Source organism: Ochotona princeps, chromosome 14 (assembly GCF_030435755.1).
Source record: "Ochotona princeps isolate mOchPri1 chromosome 14, mOchPri1.hap1, whole genome shotgun sequence".
Classification (NCBI taxonomy): domain Eukaryota; kingdom Metazoa; phylum Chordata; class Mammalia; order Lagomorpha; family Ochotonidae; genus Ochotona; species Ochotona princeps.
Window position 1 is genome coordinate 53,740,100 of NC_080845.1, and position 22,028 is coordinate 53,762,127.

Here is a 22,028-nt window from a genome sequence, read left to right on the forward strand (position 1 = left end):
AAAGAGTCACGTCATTTAATGAAATGTTAGACTCGAGTGGAGATGCACGGGATATGAGGAAAAAAAATTTTTTTAAAGATTTATTTATTTTATTGCAAAGTCAGATATACAGAGAGGAGGAGAGACAGAGAGGAAGGTCTTCCGTCTGATGATTCACTCCCCAAGTGAGCCGCATTGGGCCGTGCTGCGCCGATCGAAAGCCGGGAACCAGGAACCTCTTCCGGGTCTCCCACGCGGGTGCAGGGTCCCAAGGCTTTGGGCCGTCCTCAACTGCCTTCCCAGGCCACAAGCAGGGAGCTGGATGGGAAGTGGAACTGCCGGGATTAGAACCGGCGTCCATATGGGAACCCAGGGCTTTCAAGGCGAGGACTTTAACCGCTAGGCCACGCGGCTGGGCCCGGAAAATTTTTTAAATGTAGAGATGATGGAAACAAAGCTGTATGTCCTGTTTCCCCACATTCATTGCACACCAGTTAATTTATCAATAATCTTATGAGGTGGATATTATTTGAACACAAAGCTTCTGTAAAAATACAGATTCAAGAGAGTTTTCGGGCCTGGTGTGATTGCTAAATTGGCTAATCTTCCCCTCTTCAAGTACTAGTATTTCATATGGGCACGGGTTCATATCCTGGCTGTTCCACTTCCCACCCAGCCTCCTGCTTATGGTCTAAAAACAGCAGAAGATAGCCCAAAGCCTTGAGACCCTGCACCCACGTGGGAGAAAGATGATCCTGGATTCCAGCTTTGCATTGGCTCAGCTTTGGCTCTTACAGCCATTTGGGGAGTCCTTGAGAACATGGAAGATCTTTGTCTCTCCTTCTCTGTGTAAATCTGCCTTTCCAATAAAAGCTAAATATATCTTTGTTTCCAAGATATCCACGGCTGGTGAGAGGTTACCTTCTCTAACACTGAGTGCTCAGTATCATCAATCAAGAACACAGAAAATGGAGAAGTAAAATCAATCAGGAAAGAGGACTAATAGATTTCAAGCAGTTATCTTAAACAACTATTTCCCTTGCCATGTATATATTTACTTATCTATTTAAAATATTTATTTTAAAGGCAGAGTTACTGAGAAAGAGTGAGAGAATCTTACCTGCTGTTTTACTACTCTAATAGCTGAATGGCTGCAGCGGGGCCAGTCTAAAGCAAGGAGGCAGGAGCTTTGCTGGGTCTCCCACATGGGTTCAGGGGCCCAACAGGGACTTGGACATCTTCCGCTGCCTTTCCAGGAGCATTAGCAGAGAACTGGATTGGAAACGGAGTAGCTGGGACACAAAGTGGCACCAATATAGGGTGCTATTGCTGCAACTGAAGGTCCCACCCACTATAGCACAGCACTAGACCCTGTGCTTTTAAAATTCAGTTATTTAACATATTTAATATTTCCTCTGTACTAGGTACCTATTGTATGACTTCTCACACACAAGTACATTCAATTTGGGGGCTGGCATTGTGTTGCTTATGTTAGAGCTCCATGGGGACACCTGTCTCACTGTGCCACGATTGCTTCCCATCAAGCTGCCTGTCATTGCACACAGGCATTTGGACAAACAGTGCAGAGGCATCTTGCTCACTCTCCCTCCTTTTTGAATAAAGAAATTTCCACAGTATACCCACAGGGATAGCTAAACAACTGGACTTTGAGCACATTGGATGATGTAAACACAGGATATATCATTTTATATAATCTGTTTTTACATATGTACACCCTTGCATGTGCACCTATGTATCAAATACTCCTGATAAATTGTAAAAATGCTCACAAGTATTGATTCATTCCACTTTCTTTGTCCTGCTAATGTCATTTTGCAGTTCCTCCCATCAAGGACTGAAATTTACTGCCCATGCTTTGAATTCAGGCTGCACTGTGGCCTAGTTCGCTTTGGCCAAAAGAATGTAGCAGAGAAATAATGGAAGTTAATCCAAAGCCTTCTATTCAGGAGTCCTTATACACTTCCGCTTTCTCTCTAGAGACCTTAGACTCTCAGGTGAACAAACCAAAGTCATCCTGCTGCTATGAGAGATTATGCTGACCATATCAGAGGCCTTACACATGAGAGAGACCCCAGCCAAGACAAGGCAAGCTGTTCTTCAGCTGGCTACGGAGCATGCGGCAGCTCACCTTGGGAGGGAAGAGGTGCGCAGCTACAGAACTGTGAATTACATCATGATCACTGATTTAAACTACATATTTTATGATGGATTGTCACACACAGGTAAATATGCCTTAGAATAAAGGAATACAGAGAAAATTATAATAGATGTTAGTAATGTAAACCTCTGGGTAAAAGGACTTGACTTGTTTCTTTAGGTACTTCTATTTTCCATTAGTTATCTTTTTAAATGAAAACACTACATGTCAGATAAAGTCCAAATAATTTTTCTAAAGTCCTTAAATATAAACAAACTATATATAGCCACAACCTTTTAACTGAGATGGTAAAGAATAACACCAATTTACAAAATAGGATCACATTTAACATTCATTTTTCAGTTCAGTAAATACAAGAAGAATTGGAGGGAATGAACCCTTTGTAAAGTTAAATGAAAGACAAACTTTGTTACAGAGTTTTATATAACTTAATTATATTTAGGGCAAGGGTAACATAAAAGGTACCTCTTCTTTTTTCTTAATAACCACTGCTTCCTAAGACACCTTTTTTTTTAATCAAATGGTTGTATTTTATTTTCAAGTTTCAGATTTTAATAGAAAACAAAACAAAAAAACCCTATAAGTCTTTTTAGGATTCATTACCAAATCAATCCTTCCCATCATACTACACCACCTCAAAAGGAGGTACCAACACTAGGATCCAATTGCTCAAATATAGAGGTTTCTCTCAATTAATACCCCTTACCTGATGAACACTCTACAGCCATGAACTCAGGGCCAAGGTCAAAGAACCAGCTGTCAATGGATGATGCAAAGAGGAAGAACAAAGCATGGACAGATTGAGAAGGGAAAAATAGTGCAGTTAATTAAGTAACTTCAATGTGCTCATTATAAGTAAGGCCCTCTCCAAGGTCCTGAGGACAAAAACAACAGTATATTTGCTCAAGGACTGATAGGGAAGACAGACATAGCTGATCATAATGTAAGGAATTCAGAGGGCTCAGATGAGCCAGGAAGGGGTTCCTGAGAGAAGGGAACAGCAAGAACGTCTGGATCAGGCCTGAGGCCTTGAGCAAGTCCACGTGAACTTAGGTCACGGAGGTCACTGGAGAGTGAAACACCTGATTTCTTGGAACCCTATGGCTACCTTGTGAAGGCTGATCAACTCCCCTTAGAATAAGGTTTTCAAACAGATAAATTACAAAAGAAAACAATGATATTGAAACAATATCAGAAAAACCAAACATGTAATATATGCTTCTTTAATATTGTACTAAATACTAATATCTAAAGGCAAATCTGACAACAATGTCTAAATTTCAATACTGTGATGAATGCAAATCTATGAACATATTTAATATACTTAAGTCGCTATTGTAATGGTTATAACTTCTATTTTGGATAGAGAATCATAAATCTATGTCATCAATGCTCAAAATTGAGAATCATTAAATACTTGCTGGGATCTAGCAGGAATCAGTTTTTTTTCTGACTCCCTAACAAACAAATTTATCTTTTATCACCTGAAACATTTAAAGGCACAATAGTCAACCTATACAACCACAGCCTTATAAGTATGGAACAATGCTATTACACAATGCTGCTATGTATTTTTGTTTATTTGCTTTTAATTGGAAAGGTAGATTTACAGAGAGAAGAGACAAAGACTTCCCATTCACTGTTTTACTCCCCAGATGGCCACAATGGGTAGAGCTGAGCCCATCCAAATAAAAGGACCTGATATAGTAAAATGAAATTCAATGAGAACATACTATGGTATAGCACGGTAAGCTGCTGCCTGCCAACACTGGCATCCAATTTTGGCACCAAGTCAAGTCCCAACAGATCTGCTTCCACTCCAGGTCCCTGACAACGCATCTGGGAAAGCAGCAGAGGACAATCAAAACCATGGGCTCCTGCACTCAAGTATGAAGCAAAGATGGAGTTCCAGGCTCCTGGCTTCAGCTTGGGCCAGCCCCAACCAACACAGTCACTTTAGGAGTGAACCAGTAAATGGAAGATGGCTCTCTCCTTGCATTGCTCCTTTTATGTAACTCTGCTTTTCAAATAAATAGTAAGGAAATATTTCCTTGAAAAGTGAAATAGGTAAGAAACTAGAGAAACTGTACAATAGAGACTATCATATCAAGAAGTGAAAATACATTGCAGGAATACATCTCTACTCTTCAATCAAAAATGGACTCCCAATGAAACTTAAATATATCTTGAAAATAGGATGCTGCATTTTCTATCATTATCGATACCTACAAGGTCAGGATACACTTAAATAGCAGAATGATGGATTTATGTCTGTTTTTGGAGGACTATGCTATTGTAACCACATAGGAGAAATCGTGGATGAACAATGGTTAACTCATCATAGAAGCTAAAATTAGTAAAATTTGATGATCCAGTAGGACACAGGAATCTAAGCTGAATACTGAGTTTACACTATGCACCACATTATCAACTGTCATTTCTCCCAGTGGGGTTTTGACAAAGAATGGAGGGCAATTAATCTCTAAGACAAGATCTCAAAGACCAAGAGCTCTATGGAAGGGCAAAGGAAGACTCCAGCATGGCTTCTTCTTATCAGAACTAGCATGGCTGACCTAGATTCACACCTTGAAGCAAGGTCTCCCAACATCTGCTGAGTTGATTCCACCTTGGAACAATTCTCACTAGGCTCTCCATCTACATAATGATGCTAACAGAGTGTGATCCAAATACACCAGCACACACACAGGCTGAAAGAGTCAGCAATGCTGACAAGATGAAGAAACCAGGTCAAGCTGCTTGCTCAGTTAACAGTTCCCAGCATGTAGCTAACTGCGTCCAATGACCCTTTCCTCTTCTCACCTTTGTTGCTGTTGCCTAATTCCTACGAGTTAAGAATCTGTGTAATGTTACTATTGTATGCCCTCCAAGTAACTATATTATAAAAATTCTGACAGGGATTGGAAAAAATAAATTAACATATACTAATTTTCTTCTGCTAAACATATGCAGAAGGCACTCTTATAGATTTACCTTGTAATAAAGAAAACTTTCTTTATAAAATTACAAGAGTTAAGTAAAAATCCGTTATCAGGAAAAACCTGATTTAGTAGGGCTTCATGAAGAAGTACTCAACCTGAAAATACAAACACACATGTAGACTCTTAAAATGTCATAATTTTCTACATGTGTTTATTTACATGTAGTTTTATTTCTCATCAGTTTTTATTTACAATCATATAACACAACAGGAAGCAATGGTAAGTACTTTGTAGATTTAAGGTCTTACTCACTTTAATGTGAGTAGAAGCACAACACACAGACTAAAATGTAAATCAAAGAAAAATTAAACCTCTTCCATTTGAACCATGAGTAGACCTGTTTAGTAAGTGAAGAGGCCAGGAGTAAAGAATCATCTTCATGCACCAGGGGTACTGAGGTCTCTACTACGAATAGTAGTAGCAACACACAATGAGGAGGCAGAAGCTCACGACAGCTGAGTGAGGGAATTGTACTGGTCCACTATCGATCTGAGCCCTGACGTGAGTTTCTCCTGAAGTCAAACCTGATCTCAGTACTCACATCTGAACATGTTCTCTGCGCCACGAAAATGAAACCATGAGTAAATCATGAAGCCACATAAACTAATCCCAAACATAATCTCATGTCAGAAAATTGACTGAAAAGAATACTTCATGTGCTCTGGCTCTGAATACCTGAAAGTTCAGTAACTTGAAACCATCTATAAAATGGGTATAATCACAATAAGCGACACACAAAGTTCATGTGAGGATCAAAGGAGGTAACATACTATACACTTAAACTCACAGTAAAATATCGAAGACACTATGTAACCATTGGCTGCTATTATTACTTTTGTAACCTTATCCACACTGGTACAATGCCCCAAACAAGGAAAAGAGGCAACTGTGCTAAAAAGACAAAGTACTTACATGACGAGGTGGGGACAGCGGAGAGGGAGACAGACAGACACACTAACTTTCCTCAGATTTCAGAAGGGACAGCTAAAGGAACAACAAAAAGAAAACCCCCCAAAATATTTGCATCATGCACCACAACCATAACAGGGAACAGTAAAGATTCTAGCATGCCCACATTAATAAAAGAGGATAAAGGTACAGTCTGTATAGTTCACTGCAGTCAAGCAAGCTGACACCCACTTGTCTAGCTCTGAGTCCATTTCTAATCCCAAACAATGTGCTTTTTTTTTTTAAAGATTTTATTTTTATTACAAAGTCAGATATACAGAGAAGAGGAGAGACAGAGGGGAAGATCTTCCATCCAATGATTCACTCCCCAAGTGAGCTGCAACGGGCCGGTGCTGCGCCGATCCGATGCCGGGAACCAGGAACCTCTTCCGGGTCTCCCACGTGGGTGCAGGGTCCCAATACTTTGGGCCGTCCTCGACTGCTTTCCCAGGCCACAAGCAGGGAGCTGGATGGGAAGTGGAGCTGCTGGGATTAGAACCGGTGCCCATATGGGATCCCGGGGCGTTCAAGGCGAGGACTTTAGCCGCTAGGCCACGCCGCCGGGCCCTCAAACAATGTACTTGAAAGAGGGGCCCAACCTGGGGAAATGGCTAACAGGCACCACAGCAGCAAGTCCTTGTTTTCCAGCTTCATGTCCATGACACTTCTGTCATCTGTTACCTAGTGGTAATCTTCGTCATCCACATAATCTCAGTTAAAGAGGCTGTCTCAGTATCCATTAGTGATACATTTTTTTTGCTTGCCCAAATATGTCATAAAGATGATAACAGATTTTAGGGCAGGTGATGGAAACACTTAGCCAATGAGCTGTACAAGGAAAATAAAATAATTTGGACTGGCCCTACCAAGACAATAATAGGTGGGACTCAAAACCCAATGAATCCATAGCAGACTAATTTTAAGTTAGTAATTCTCTGTGGCCCTCAGATGAAGTTAGAAATTTTGAAATAGCCACTGGCAGACTAGAGGTTCCTCAGTGTTTCAGGGTATAACTAAACATAGCTCAATTTTAGGGTTTGCAGATGTCATCCCTTTATCTGATTCCTGAAAAGAGGAAAATTTATGCTACTCTATGACTCTCCTAATCCACGACTCTCAGAGTAGAACAAGAAAACACTAAAGGACATTGTGACATAACGTGAAGAATGGTCCAGCAACCAAACATTTTTCCTGGAAGGGACAAATGCATTGATTCTCAAATAAGAAATGCATCAGAGGTGAAGGTGTACCCACTGAATGGCAGCATAATCACACAGGGATATGCCCCCTTCTTCCCAACTGGCTTCCTGCTGAGCGCTTTACAAAGAATTTTGAGCACAAACAGAGTTTTGGGCAGCATGTTTGTTGAAAGTGAACACACATTCATAAGGCAGCTCCAGAGAGTAGCCTTCTAAATAGAAATATTGGACGTTATCTTACTTAATTGCTTTTTCTAATGCTTGCAGTTAATAGTCTTAAAATTATACTTTCATTAAATTTTGTCAGTATCTATGGATTTCAATATGACTATGGCATCTAATTACTGTTTTCTACATGAAGTAGTTGAAAATTTTGCCTCTTACACTTTGTAAGATGTCGAGATGTCACAAACCACTTGCTGCTATGTGTCTGTTCACACATTCCATTTATATTTTTCAGCCATATCCACGGTGCTTGACTCTAATACCAATGTTAGAATCTGGGATTACTGTCACTATTTAATTTTCTTAACAAGTTATCAAATAATTACATTCTTATAGAAACATGAAGTGCAGAAAGGCTTAAAACTTACTAGAAACTGAAAAATATTAATTCTGTGAAAGAAAATTGAGCAAGTGATTCCCATGGAAACACATGTCTGCTAAGAAATGAAACCAGATAAGTGGTCCTTGGAGTTCCTAAGTGTCAAGTGCCCCACAGGAACATTTTGGATGCTGGTGGAGCCTCACCATGGCATCCCAGTGTGGCTGACTGCTCGGGTCCTCAGTGTGCTTTATGGCTGACACGACCATGGCCAAGTGGGAAACATTGACAACTTTCTCCTGTAGATTCTGATGAGTCTACTTCTGTGATACAAACCAAACACCCTTGCCAAGGTGAAGAGGGTTTTTTCTTGATTTCTGTTTAAAATCAGCATTATTTTTATGGCTTCATAATAAAAAAAAAAAAAATGTAGCAAATACTCTTTCCTGTGAAAGAATTATTCCACACTGAATTATATCATATTGAGTGGTGAAAACTGTTAAGTTTTATAAAATTTACAATAAAAATCAAGTTAATGGTTTTAATTTCCATTTTGAAATAGAACAGCACCATTATTTCACAAATTTTTATCTTAGCATAGTAATGAAAAATGCTGATACATGGCTGAGATCTTTATTTACTAGCAAAAGAGGTTCTGACTCCCATCAATTCTAGTTAACTGTTAAAAAGTGTACTAATTTTTAATTTTTCCACACACTGTCTTAAAGTTCAGAACAAGTAAAAGTTCACAAGTTTTTGCCTTTGAGGTTAACAAGACTTAGGAACATGGATTCTTTTCTCTCCACTACAATGTCAGCTATTTCCACAATTAAGCAAAGCAGCACAGCTGTAAAAAGTCTCCATGTCACTTTCCAAACTAGACATTTATTGTGTTAACACAATGACACGAAGTTCTTCCTCTAGAAAACTGAACTTAAGGAATGTGTTTCATATTGGATAATGTGAAATTGTTGATATTCAAACAACTTTAACTGGATAACCTGGGGAAAAAGGGCAGGAAAAAACTCACACCAGGTGTTCAGTCTCTGCTCTGTCCTTCTGAACTCTCCATTCTGATCAAAGTTTATATCCTTGGCGTGTTAAGCCTGGATTCTGCAATGGGCGCATTTGCTATCTCTGCACAATTGCAAAACCCTTTGAAACACTTCACTTAGTATCAGTAGTGTGTCTGGAACTACTGTAACTGTGGCAGAATGAGAAATGGTATAAAGACACTCAAACGACCAGGTTAAAAAGTGATCTGGAAAAAGCAAAGGAAAGAGGGACAAGCTAAAAGAGGCTTGGGCCCAGCACATAGGCCTAGCAGCTAAAGTCCTCGCTTTGTACACACCAGGAACTCATATGGGTGCTGGTTCTAATTCCAGCGGCCCCACTTGCCATCCAGCTCCCTGCCTGTGGCCTGGAAAGTAGTCAAGGATGGTCCAAGGGCTTGGGAACCTGCATCTGAGTGCGAGACCCGGAAGAAGCTCCTAGCTCCTGACTTCAGCTTGGCGTAGCTCCAGCCATTGCGGTCACTTGACAAATGAATCATCAGACGGAAGATCTTCCTCTCTGTCTCTCCTCCTTTCTGTATATCTGACTTTACAATAAAAATAAATAAATCTTAAAAAAAAAAAAAGAAAAAAACACAAAACTAAAAGAAGGTTGAAGGAAGCATGAGTCTCAGGCCTGAGGCTGGAAGCTCACCAGCACACTGGTATCAGCGGGACTTTTCTTAAGCACCCCACAATCACTAATTAATGAGCAATCAGCACTCTGGGTAGAAGATAGGATAGCCAACATGAGATTCCCTGGCTCTTCCCAACCCTTCCTAGTAGCTCAGGGGGTAAGAATAGATCAAATTCCCAAAGGACCCAAGCCAATAGTATGGGGGATGTGTTACAGACCTGCTGAAGCCACTGTTCAGTTCACAGAAAGCAAGGCAGAAAAGGACTATACTCACTGACCCAGCCTTTTCTGTGGAAACAGATTTCAAAACAAAACAAAACAAAACAAAACAAAACAAAAAGCAATAGAAATCTTGATTGAATTTGAACTGTAAAGCTGCAACGGGGGGGGGGGGGTCCACCGTGGGGGAGGGGCATGGGGAGGGGTGGGGGCAACCCCAGAGCCTATGAAGCTGTCACATAATGCACAATAATTAATAATTAATATTAAAAAAGCAATAGAAAAGAGAACTGAGAGAAATGATTACAGTTCACAAATTTAAAATGAGATGCATTTAATATTCTTAGCAAAATTAAGAAAACTATTCTCACTGGCTATAGTTGACCAAATGAGCAATAGCAAGCTCCTTTCCAAATGAAAATATTCTAATAGATCTACGCTCAATATTTCCTCTTCTAGGCAAATTAACCTTTGGTTTCTTTCATCTGGAGTAAAAACACTGAGATATCAACTGCAACACTTCTGACAGAAAAGTTAGATGTATCTTTAAAAATGTATGTCTTATTTACATATATTGACGATTCAAGTGTGAATCAGTGTAGTTAAAAAAAAAAACTTTCAGTTCTTGTTCAGAACTCCCTCTTCATTTTCCAATAACATCACTGCAAGTTCTGCATGCCATTTTGGAAAAAAAAATAGAAAAATCTCAAATGCGCAAATCTGAGAAGAAACAGTATTGTACAATAGGTCCTAAAAATTCGTTGAGTAAAATGTTCATCAGCAATATAAAAACTGGTTAAGGAAAAACAACAATCAAAGCAACTGCATCACCACTAAAACACAACAAAATGCAGGAATTGGGAATCATGGGTGAGAGGTCATGGAAATGATTCCATTCAAATCATTGTTATGAGATTATTACCTAGATTCTGGTTCACTTTATGAAAAAGATTGTAGGAAAAAACTAAAGGCAGACAAATCAAGGCAAGGAACTGAGTTCCAGACTGAGGGAATATAAAAAGGAAATAGGAAGGATGGATTCAAACATAGTTATGTTAATAGTACCGACTCCGACAGAACCAGGGAAAGCTCAATAACTTTAAAAAGTAACAGAGTGTAGGCAAAACTCTTACTGTCAATTCTCAGTAGTGTAAGTTTCTCTTATTACTGCTTCTCTCTTCTTTCCCAATCACTTCACCAATCAAGGCCTGTAGGTCTCCCTCCAGGTGTATGCAGAAGCAAAGACACGGGCATTGTGGAAATCCAATTCTCCAGCTCTTCCCACACATGCAGGAGCACCCACTTTCTACACCCCTGAAAATAAAACTTCTACTTGGTCTTAAGACTGAACTATTTAATACTGCCCAGCATTTAAGCCTCTGCAGTATAAGATAATGTAAGATGAAATTTCCTGACACTTTGTTTAAGGCAGTCACCTATGACAAACAGCTATAGAAACTCTAAGGAGCTGTGTCTGGGTGAGAACTCTTGAAACACGAAAACTAATAACCTATCCTGCCTGATCTCTGCACAATCACTTTTAGACACATGCAATCAGGCAAGGCAAAGGATGGATGGAGTATTTGTGGGTCTTCTCCTGAGGGTCCTTTCCAGAACAATCTTGTCCTTGCCAACGCCCATTTTCTCTAGTAAGAATACACCTGCCTCTTTCACACCTTATGCCTGAAAATGCTCCTGACTTAGCCAACCACATCTCCCAAACCTGAAAAAGGAAGATAATTTTTAAAGTTAAACTAAGAGACATACAACTTATGGGAATAGTCTACTACACACCAAACCTTCACTCTGATTATCCAATCTATTTCTTCAACTTCCTCTTCATGCTTACCATTTCTCTCCAAGACATCAATAACCCCAACATGTTCTGGACCTTAGGAATACTCAGCTCTTCAGCCTGTCTTGGACACATCAAATCTTAACAGCAGTTTATGATCCTGCTGTTTCTACTCCTTAGAACATCTTTTGTCTAACCAGCAAACTTTACTCCTCTTTTAGAACTCAAGACTCCCATCAGACTGCGCCGACAGGATCGATGACTTCCTCCTTTGAATTCTAAAAATACCTGTTCATATCTTTAGCCTATATTGTCACACCATTAGGGAGCAGCAGCTGAGCCTGGGCTCTGAGTTAGATATCCTGCTCTTGGATCTTGTCTCTTCAACTTACTACCTCTGTAATACATAAAATTAAGTCACATAAACTTTCCTTCAGTCACCTCATCTTACAACATAATTAGAATAAAGATACCTAAGAGCTCAGGCCTTGAAGATTAATGAGAAAATATCTGTGAAGCCTTTAAAGCAGTTTATTGTGTTATAATACTTGCCATCATTATCAGATAAACTTATCTGTTTTAAACAGGTGTGTGAATGAAGTTAGTGAAGAAGAATGGTTGAAGTTGGGCTGAATGTTAAAAGGATGAAAGTTGGAGTGGGCACTGTGGCACAGTGCATTAATCCACACTTTGTGATACCGACAACCCATAAAAGAGTGTCAGGTTGAGCTTCGGGTGCTTCATTTCTGATGCAGCTTCATGTTAATGCGCCTGGATGGCAGCAGAGGATGACTCAAGTACTTTGGTTCCTTTTACCCATATGGAGTTCCTGGTTCCTGACTGTAGCCTGGCTCAGCTTCAGCATTTTCAAGAATTTGGGGTGTAAACTGCTGGATAGAAGATTCTCTCTCTCTCTCTTTTTTTTTTTTTGCACTCTCTCATTCTCTCTCTCTTCCCCTCGCATATTCTGTCCCTCTGCCTTTAAAACTAACAAGCAAAAAAAAAAAAAAAAAATCATCTTTATAGGACAAAAGTAATGCTTATTTCCAAGATGTTCCTTGTCCCTCCACTTAAAATAAACTGAATAGCTGCAAGGCAATATAGCTATAATTCTCCAAAAAAATCAACCACATTTTAAGATGATGGGGCAAAATTTTGATGCTGCAGCAAAAGTCTATAGAATGAAAAAAAAATGTTCTGCACCTTAACTGTCGACAAATGTCTTGTTAGAGTTACAAGCCAGTCTAGATTATCCTAAAATCTGCCAAGATCAGCAAAATTATACTTCAACACAACAAATGGCTAAATACTAAAATGAAATAGACACGAGACAGCTGAATGGTACCTTATAGCCATTTTAAGGTATATAGCAGCCGGTCCTGTATATAAACTAAAATTGAAATGTCAATGAGCTAATCATAGGTTGTGATTAAGAACTTGCTTTTTTGTTTTTTTTTTTAACATACTGGTTACTCAAAACCATGTCAATTCCATAATGTTGCAAATTGCTGTTGATGTTATATTGGGACTCTTAATTGACTGGGATGATATTCTACCAGCTCTAACTTTGGACCAGAAATGGTCTCCCCAAGATACTGTTCAACCCATCTGGACAATAAGTAGCTGGACTCTATGCTTGGTATACGTTTGCAAGGAAAGAATCTTGATTGAATTTGAACTGTAATACTGCATCAAGGTGGAGGAATCCACCAGGGGGGAGGGGCGTGGGGAGGGATGGGGGGGATTCCCAGACCTATGAAACTGTCACATAATGCAAAATAATTAATAAAAAAAAATTTTAAAAAAAGCCTATGGAATGGACTGGATTAAAGCATATAAACCAAAATCAAAGGTAGACTCTTGGAGAACAAGACTTCAAAGATTCTAAAAAGTTGGAGAAAGATGTGACTTAGGAAGTCATTCTATTTTCTTCCTCTAATTGAGAATGCCGACTTGCTGACTATGGTTTCGTTTTAAAAACTAGGATATCTTCAAGTTTACAAAAATTTATTAACTAAAAAGTATTGATAATCAGGTTTCCTAAATTAGTCCCAGCATAAAAGCCTGTGGTATCAGAAAGCATTGTGTGTTTAGTCCTGGCAACAGCCCCAAACTGTATAAACCCATCAAAGTTTTGTAAATTGTCTGGTAGGCCCAGTTCTGTTATAGAGCTATACACTTGATTAATCAGACAGGGTGTGGTTTTTTTTTTTTTTTTTTACATTTTTAGAGTAATTACTTTAAAGGCAGTGACACACATACACATAGAGAGAGAGAGAGAGAGAGAGCATTTTCCATTCACTGGAGGGGCAGAATGAGATACTACAGAATCAGTCAGAGTAAGAAATAAGCTAATCCAAGACTTGCTATTATCCACAGAAATAATAACTACTGAAATAAGGTACACACACCAAATATCTAACTGACTCTTGACATACAAGATGCTCATTAAGCCCTAGTTATCATTCTTTACACCAGTTCCATTCCCAAGGTTTTAAAAGTATTTCTCCAAATGTATATTAAGCAGCTGCAACGGACAGCCAAGTGTTAACTACAGGAAATTAGAAAGGCACACACACAGAAATACTCCTTTTCTTCTTAAGAGGCTTATGGTTTAGTTACAGTAATATTAAAGGAAAAGAGACAAAGCAGCAGAAACAAACTGACCACAACAGCATTTTCTTTACGTAAGTTTTTGTTTTTTCTATAAGAGTTAATCTCCATGTCAACAACCATGATTTAAAAGTTTTCAATAATGATGAAGGAAACTAATCTCTCAAAAGATGTATTTTTCTAGAGTGGGAATAAGATAAATCACCATATAAGATACTGTACAAGGAGGCCATATTCTCTGTAACAAGTTAATATAGCAAAAGCAAACGTCTTTGAGGCTCCTACACTACTCTAACATGAAATTTTACCAATTAACTTTCTTGGGGAAAAAGATTCTGCCAATGCCATCTTTCTCACCTCTGCTGTCTTCTGTTATTCAGACATCGCTTTCAAAAGCCACTTGTCTAGTTCACTTGAGTACAAAAAGATGGGCCCTAAGATGAATACAGTTTGAAGGAAATACACAGCTTATATGTGGCTAATTATTTGCATCAGAGAAGTTGTGGCTCCCAGTTGCAAAACCCTGATTTTGTTCACTGTATTTTCCTTTAAGACATCTGTGCAACATTCAACAAAGTGGGTGAAGAAATACACACAATGGAATTGTACAATGGAATGTACAGCATGAAATAGGAGTACACACACATGCACTCATTTTTTTTTTTTTTTTTGCTCAAAACTGAGGACTTCTGTTTTAAAAAACAGGAGGTGCCATTCAAAACACGTTTAACAAAAACATTATCAACATTTAGATTAAAATGATGAGGATAAGCTGCGTGATTTGTATTACATACTTCTTTGGAATTTTAAGAATTTTAAAGTTTTTTTGGGGGGTTGGGGCTGGTGCAATAACTTAGTAGTTACATCCTCGCCTTACATGTGAATCAAAATCTTGAAACACACTTGGCATGGTCAGCAGGAGTTGACTCAGGCCTAAATGATGAAGCCTAATTTCCGCTTGCAGGGTGGCATTCAGGGATGGCTGCTCTCAAGTGCGTGGTGCCAGGTGGCCCAGCTGGCACCAAAAGTGGGCTGGATTAGATGACTAGACATTGCATGCTCATGGAGAAACTTTTAGTAAGACACTTGAAAGACTTGAAGGCTGCTAGAGTCAGGTGCCGGATCTTTCTGACTACTTTACAAGAAAAAAAAACAACAGACTGAAGCTGCAGTCTCAGGCATCATGGGAGTCAGGAGGCAAGAGAGGATCAAAGGACAAAAGCATACAGTACCTGCACCCTGCGGTTAGGGGCTGTTATCCTCCATGTGCATCCGATGCCAAAGATGACCCACTGATTGCAGTGGGTACATGTTCCAGGGTTTAAGAAGACAACATTGAGCCTCCTACAATGTTGAAGACCTGTCAGGTAATTACTCAAAAGATAAAGACCCAGAAACTGAAGGCTGGCTCCTCCAAGACAGTCACAGGTTCCCCATTAGGATGCTGGGCATTAAGTGTCCCACCTGCACACTCAAGCACACCTCCAGTGGATTTGGGGGTAAAGTTGATAAAAAGTTGAATTTCTTCTCGATTGGCTACAGGTGGATGGAATTTTGCTCTTGGGGCCAGAGATGTACAAAGTGATAACTGTTTCACCAGCTCTAGATCAGAGGCCCCAGACTGCCCATCATGGCAGTGAATCATTCTCCTTTATATTGTCTCATGGCTGGTGTTTAGTTGGTTTGTCCTAATTCCGAAGATTTACCCAGGGTCATTAGTAAGTGGCAAATACACACTAAGTTGCTGTTAGGGAAATTGAGTGTGAATAATGCTATCTATAATATTGGTACTCATAGGCCAGATAAAGTTTTGACAGCAAAAATTCAGAAACTTATATTGCAGACTACTCTGCTTTGTTTGGTTCTTTAATGGCAATAATAATCTGTATATGGGAAAGGCTGTCAATGTGATCAACCATGCTGTAGCTCATTTGGGAAAGATGGAGACAACATTCAGGAGAAGGCATGTGAACAACAGCTCGACAATAGAAAAAGGTGAGAGTATCAATCAAGTCACCTGAACTCAGATATGGGTCAATCTCCTGGCAGCAGGGGTAAACTGTGTGAGAAATTAAATGGACAGGCTAACAAGCTATATTGTTGGAAGTGCTGTAGCAACAAAAAACGCAAGCATGGCTCTGGCCATATAGGAGGCCTAATGTGAGCAAAAAACTGAACTGGACATCAAGAGTCTGAGCAGTATGGCTTCACAATTTGATACAGGATTTTAAGAAGTTTGGAACAGTCCTTAATGACAAATAGGTATTTCAATTTGATTGGGGGGGGAGGTTAACGTACCTACCTGGATGGAACGGATGGGGACTGGAGGCCACATGTGTAACTTACTATCCACCGGTCCTTCTCTAATCTACATAGAGTGCTGGCAATGGGTAATATAGGAGCTATCAGTACATTACAACCCGCAAGTCTCGGAAGTTTCTTGGGCTCCCAGTAGCCATAACTGATTATGGAGGACATTCTATTCTAATAAAACAGTAAAGCTGCCTTTGGGAATACGGTGTCTACCACCTCAGCAATACAATATGTATGTGGCCCCAAACATGAGCACATATTGGGCACTCTTGTCCTGCAGGGTCTATGGTAATTGTCTGCAAGTACATATGGTTAAAGTAGTGTAACTGGACATATTGCCCACTGGCCACTGTAGCCACTCACCCATTACTGTAGTTACACAGATCCAGGCTGGTGACCAATAAGCAGTACAAACTGCCAGCAAGTCATGAAGAAACTGCTGAAGCTATCCATGATTTGGAGAAGCTGGCCATTACCAGACTTATGCATAGACCATCTAAATCCACAGTATGGCTCATGAAAAGCCTAGACAGAATTTGGTGGATGATGGTCGAGCTTAATAAAGTTGTTGCTCTCCATGCCTGGTACCATTGATGAGCAACAAAATAGACCAAATTCGTCATGAACTTGGAACTTACCATTTTGTTTTATAACTGGCTAATGCTTTCTGTTCTAGTGATATAGCTCCTCAGAGTCAAGACCAGTTTGCCTTCCCTAGGGTGGACAGCAATGAACCTTCACTTAGGACACACAGCAATGAACTTCTGTTGTTTACAAGGCTATCCACATACTCCCATCTTTGTCATGGTGACTTGGTGTGGGGCCTGCGCCTACATCCACACTGATGTTTCAGAGACAGATGATGTGATGTTAGCCAGTGACATTCTTGCAGACTTGGAAGTAGCTATTCTTACTTCAAGAACCATTTAGAGTCATGTGACTGGGTGATTAATGAGTCCAAGATGTTGTATCCTGGACTCTGTCAACTTCTTGTAAGTTGTTTTGTCTGGTAATAAACAGAGTCACTCCCAAAGCAGCAATAGATAAGATTCGAATTTTTCCACCCCATTACTGCAGAAGGGTTTGGTTGGGGACATTGGCAAAGGCATAAAACTCAGAGATAGCCTGCTGTTGCCAAAGGGAGCAGGACTAGAACATGAACAGTGTAATAGTGCGGGTGACAGTCTCTTGGCCCCTTATGGTCAAAGCACATTACCCATACAACAAAGGGGTCACATTACCTTGCTTAAGGATACATTTGATTTAGCTATATGGTAAACGCTAACATTTCTAGTATCCTTACATTTGGAAGAATACTCAATAAAAGATATGTCCCCATCAAGTCTGTCATAAGAGCCTATGGTAACTCACTTTTCCAGGTATAGTGTTGTCTTAAGCTAAGTACTTTATTTGTATATTAGTTGGTGGTCAGAATTTGCCATTGTTGGTACCATTAACCACTCTGACTTACTGGCTTGATGGCTGCAAATATCCTGTGGACTGGGCATACATCTTTTACTTTTTATTTTATTTTTATTTATTTATTTATTATTTTTAATTCATTAATTACATTGTATTATGTGACACAGTTTCATAGGTACTTGGATTCTCCCCAACCCTTCCCAAACCCTCCCACCATGGTGGATTCCTCCACCTTGTTTCATAACCACAGTTCAAGTTCAGTTGAGATTCCCCCATTGCAAGCATATACCAAACATAGAGTTCAGCATCTTATTGCCCAGTCAAGTTCAATGGCTTCTTAGGTATACCCTCTCTGGTCTGAAGACAGAGCTAGCAGAGTATTATCCCAGTCAATTGAAAGCTCCAACATACCATCAGCAAAAATTTACATCATTACGGAATTAATTGACATAGTAATGAGTAACCAATATGTTAAAAGTAAATGTGAGTTCTTAACCACCTTCTGTGACCACCTCATTGACATTTCAATTTTAGTTTAGACACAACATATAACATACATAACATGTTATACATAACATCATATCATCTTAAATTAAGGCAAACATGTGGTATTTAACCTTTTGGGATTGGCTCATTTCCCTTAGCATTGTGGTTTCCAGTTTGGCCCATTTGGCCACAAAGAACTGCATTTTGTTTTTTTTTAATAGCTGAGTAGTATTCCATGGAGTAGATGAACCATAGGGGCATATATCTTTGCAAGAGTGACCAACAACTTGTTGGGTGTGCACTGAATTCCCTGTCAGCTTTGTAACTAGGCCACTTTAGAAGATAACCATAGCCAGTGAACAGAACTGGACTCTGTTAGAAATCAAGAGTTCATCTGACCCATCGCAGAACCAAACTTGGTCTCATATGAAGATTTTAGTCTAGAAGTAATACAAAACCAAGCCAGGATGGGTTATTTTATATGGGGTGTTGTAGGCTGACTTTCTTCAGAGGCAACAGAATTGCCCTCAGGTGTGCCAACATGCATAGAACAAACCAGGAATGTTTCCCAAATGGTTTGGACTCTTATGACTTTGTCTAAATAGCACACATGTACAGATAACGAATGGGGAAAGCAAGATCTCAGTGCTAAAGAAAGTGCTTACCCTATGCCTTCAGGTGCCTTATGGGCTTGTGGATTTGGGGTAATATTTTCTTAACAGCTGGGCAGAATGCTATAAATGGAGAGGCCCTTTTTACTGAGGCAATGAGTCTCTACACTTCCCCATATTGTCTTCCAACTGGGATTATTGTCAAGGTTTGGCAACAAATGAAATATGCAGCATGGCTTGTTATCTACTCTCCCTGCTCTCCTCACACCCCTATGTAGTGAGTATGATCACACAGGCTGAGGTGGTTACACCGGCCCTTACACCCATAGTCTTTGAAGCTATAAAGCTTTGGTCCTCTTGAATGAGGAACTGTATCAAATAGGAAAGCTTTTTCTGAAAAGTCACCTGGGATTAGACACCCTTACAGCAATCAAAGGGGCTGCATACACCATGCTGAAGAATGAATGTTGTGTCTTTTTACTGATACTCCTTAAAATACAACCCAAGTCCTTGCTGCTATGATGTGAAAAACACTGCACAAACTGAGAACTCCTTTTGATACTCGTGGGTATCTCTTACAAAAGGAAGGCAAACAACCCTGTTTATTATTTTATTGCATATTCATTTGTAATCTGTAATTTCAATGTGATATTCCACAGTTCATGCAGGCTCCTCACACAGGATCTTTAAAGAAGACAACATACACAAAGATCGAGAGAATAAGAAGTGAGAAGGACTGGTGTAAAGTTGCTGAAAATTACTTGGGAAGATAGTATTTCTCAAGTACCTATGCCTTTTGTCCATGTTCCTTCCATATCTCTGTGCCTATATGGCAATTGCTTTTATGGTAACAGGCCCAATTGCTTGGCTAGCTGACTAAGACCCCGCTATGTAATGGCTTGCTCCATGCCACATTTGTCTGTAAGATAATATGAGAATCGGGTAAGAGGGGTGTGGCTATATGCCACCCATCATTACAGTCCAGTTGATCACCAGGAGAAAAGAGGTTATGCTTCTGGATACATTTTTATCCACTGCTGTGAATAAAGAGGTATGAACTTGCACGGCTGCTAAGTTGTTCTTTGGCTTGCCCAAACCCAGACCTAGTTTCTCAGGACTTAAATTGCTGAATCACAATTGTGCTACATCATAGAGAAGATAACTAAGGCAATTTCCTAACAGTAACATTTTTATCTCATAAGGAAAGCAGCCCTATCTAAAGCTGCAAATTAAGCGATATTTCTTCCCCGATTCTTTAGAAAGTATGCCTTACAGTACATCTGTATGGGATAGTGGTTTCTAAATCACTTTCAAGTGAAATATTTCTTTCATTATTGTTCATGAAACACACTAATAACCTGTACCTGAACCACACATCAGAATTAAGAGGAATCAGGTCCTGATAAAACACCTGGATTGGGTTAATAGCAACTTCAATATAATCATCAGTAACCACAGAGCTTTGGAATATTAAAAAGGGAGTAGATAATCCCAAGCAAGGCTTTAGATGAACATGGTTAGTACCATTTGAGGTTTGGCATTTGGAATTCAACAAATAATAGAGTATGGACTCCAGGCATTCATATTCCAGCACCTGCAGCTCATTAACACATCTATTTGGGCAGAGAATTGAACCTCTCTGAACTTCGGTTTCTTGCCCGAAACCCCGCCCCCATGGCCCACTTCACCTAACACTGCAGCACTAGCAGCAGCAGGAGAAGTAGTCGTGATGCAGCTTTCATATGGTGAGTGCTTACTCTGTGCTGTGAACTATAAACGAAATAGTGAAGAAGGGGTCCACGTTTTTTCTTAGTGGACGAGGAAGCTGATGCTCAGAGATAAGAAAGTGTGCAAGGTTGCACATCTGTCATTGGCAAAATCTAAGTATGAAGACCAACAATGTCAACACGAAGGGTCAAGACCTTGTTCACATCTCAAAGGGCATCTGTATGGCCAAATGAGGCTGTGACATTGACTAAACACTGTAAATGAACAAGGCATCACATTAGTTTGTTACTATTATATTGGTTTAGTTGTTAAAATAAATTTTCTGCTGAATATGTAATGCTATTCTTAGCAAGAGCATATGAGCTCAAAAAATGAAGAGAAGGGAATAAATGAATATGCAGCTTAAGACCTGAGACAATGGAAAGATGCAAAATAACTTTAAAATAGATAGGACAGCTGGTGACATCATTTTGTAAATTTTAGCATTCGTGCACATCTACAAATGTAAAGCATTTCTCAAACGTCAATGCAAATTGCTGGAATCATCATAAAGATCTGGGAAATCCGTTGTTTATGGATCATGACTCCACAGGCCAATAATGACAATTTAACACACTGCTCTCAAGATGGTGTTACAGACACAGGATAAGCAAGTTAGCTCACTGTCTATGGTCACATCTCCCAGGCATAATGAAGAGCAGCAAGGCTGAGCACCTAAAAAATGCTTTACCTTCTCCTTGTTGAGAATAAACACAGTGAAAATGAAAACTGCCACATTTCTCCTAAGCATTTTACAAGCATTCATTCACCAAAGAAAGGACATTACCTGTATTTGGTGAATAAAATTTTTCCTGTTTTCATTTGGTGACAAACCCTCTTCTTCAGAAATACGTTCAGTATTATTTAAATGGAAAAGATAAAACTAAAAATTCAACTCTATAGTTCTCATGTACATTTCTATGCCTTCATGAGACTGTCCTCACTCTATCAGGAGCCTCTCTGTGGCCTCTCACTGGTGTGATGCCAGGCAGGAAGAGCCCCTGGTCATACTCCTTCCTTCACTGAAATGGTACTCTATTACTTCTAGAAGAGATGAAAGGACACACTGTCCATTCATACTGTCTGTCCACTGCATCATCTCAAGAGCTGTTTTCCCTGACTTGCCTTCCAGAAATGGTCTTCTCTTCACCCTAGAAACATATACTGTGTAATCACTGTAACCATACTCAACAGTCTTGTACACAGATACTAAACCAAAATGAGCATTAAGAGTCACATTCATTCATCTATTCAGTCATTAATCA

General features: G+C 39.6%; 1 protein-coding gene across 6 annotated transcripts in view; it reads right to left on the reverse strand.

The window, feature by feature from the left end:
• The window catches only part of KDM4C (lysine demethylase 4C), a 325,582-nt gene that overhangs the window by 36,360 nt on the left and 267,194 nt on the right, over nucleotides 1-22,028 (reverse strand). The window contains exon 19 of one of the 6 annotated variants that reach the window (XM_058672446.1): nucleotides 20,662-20,766. The exons of the other annotated variants lie outside the window; for them this stretch is intronic. Coding sequence (XP_058528429.1) covers nucleotides 20,662-20,766 — 105 coding nt within the window. The remainder of the gene's footprint in view (nucleotides 1-20,661; nucleotides 20,767-22,028) is intronic. 6 annotated transcript variants of the gene reach the window in all.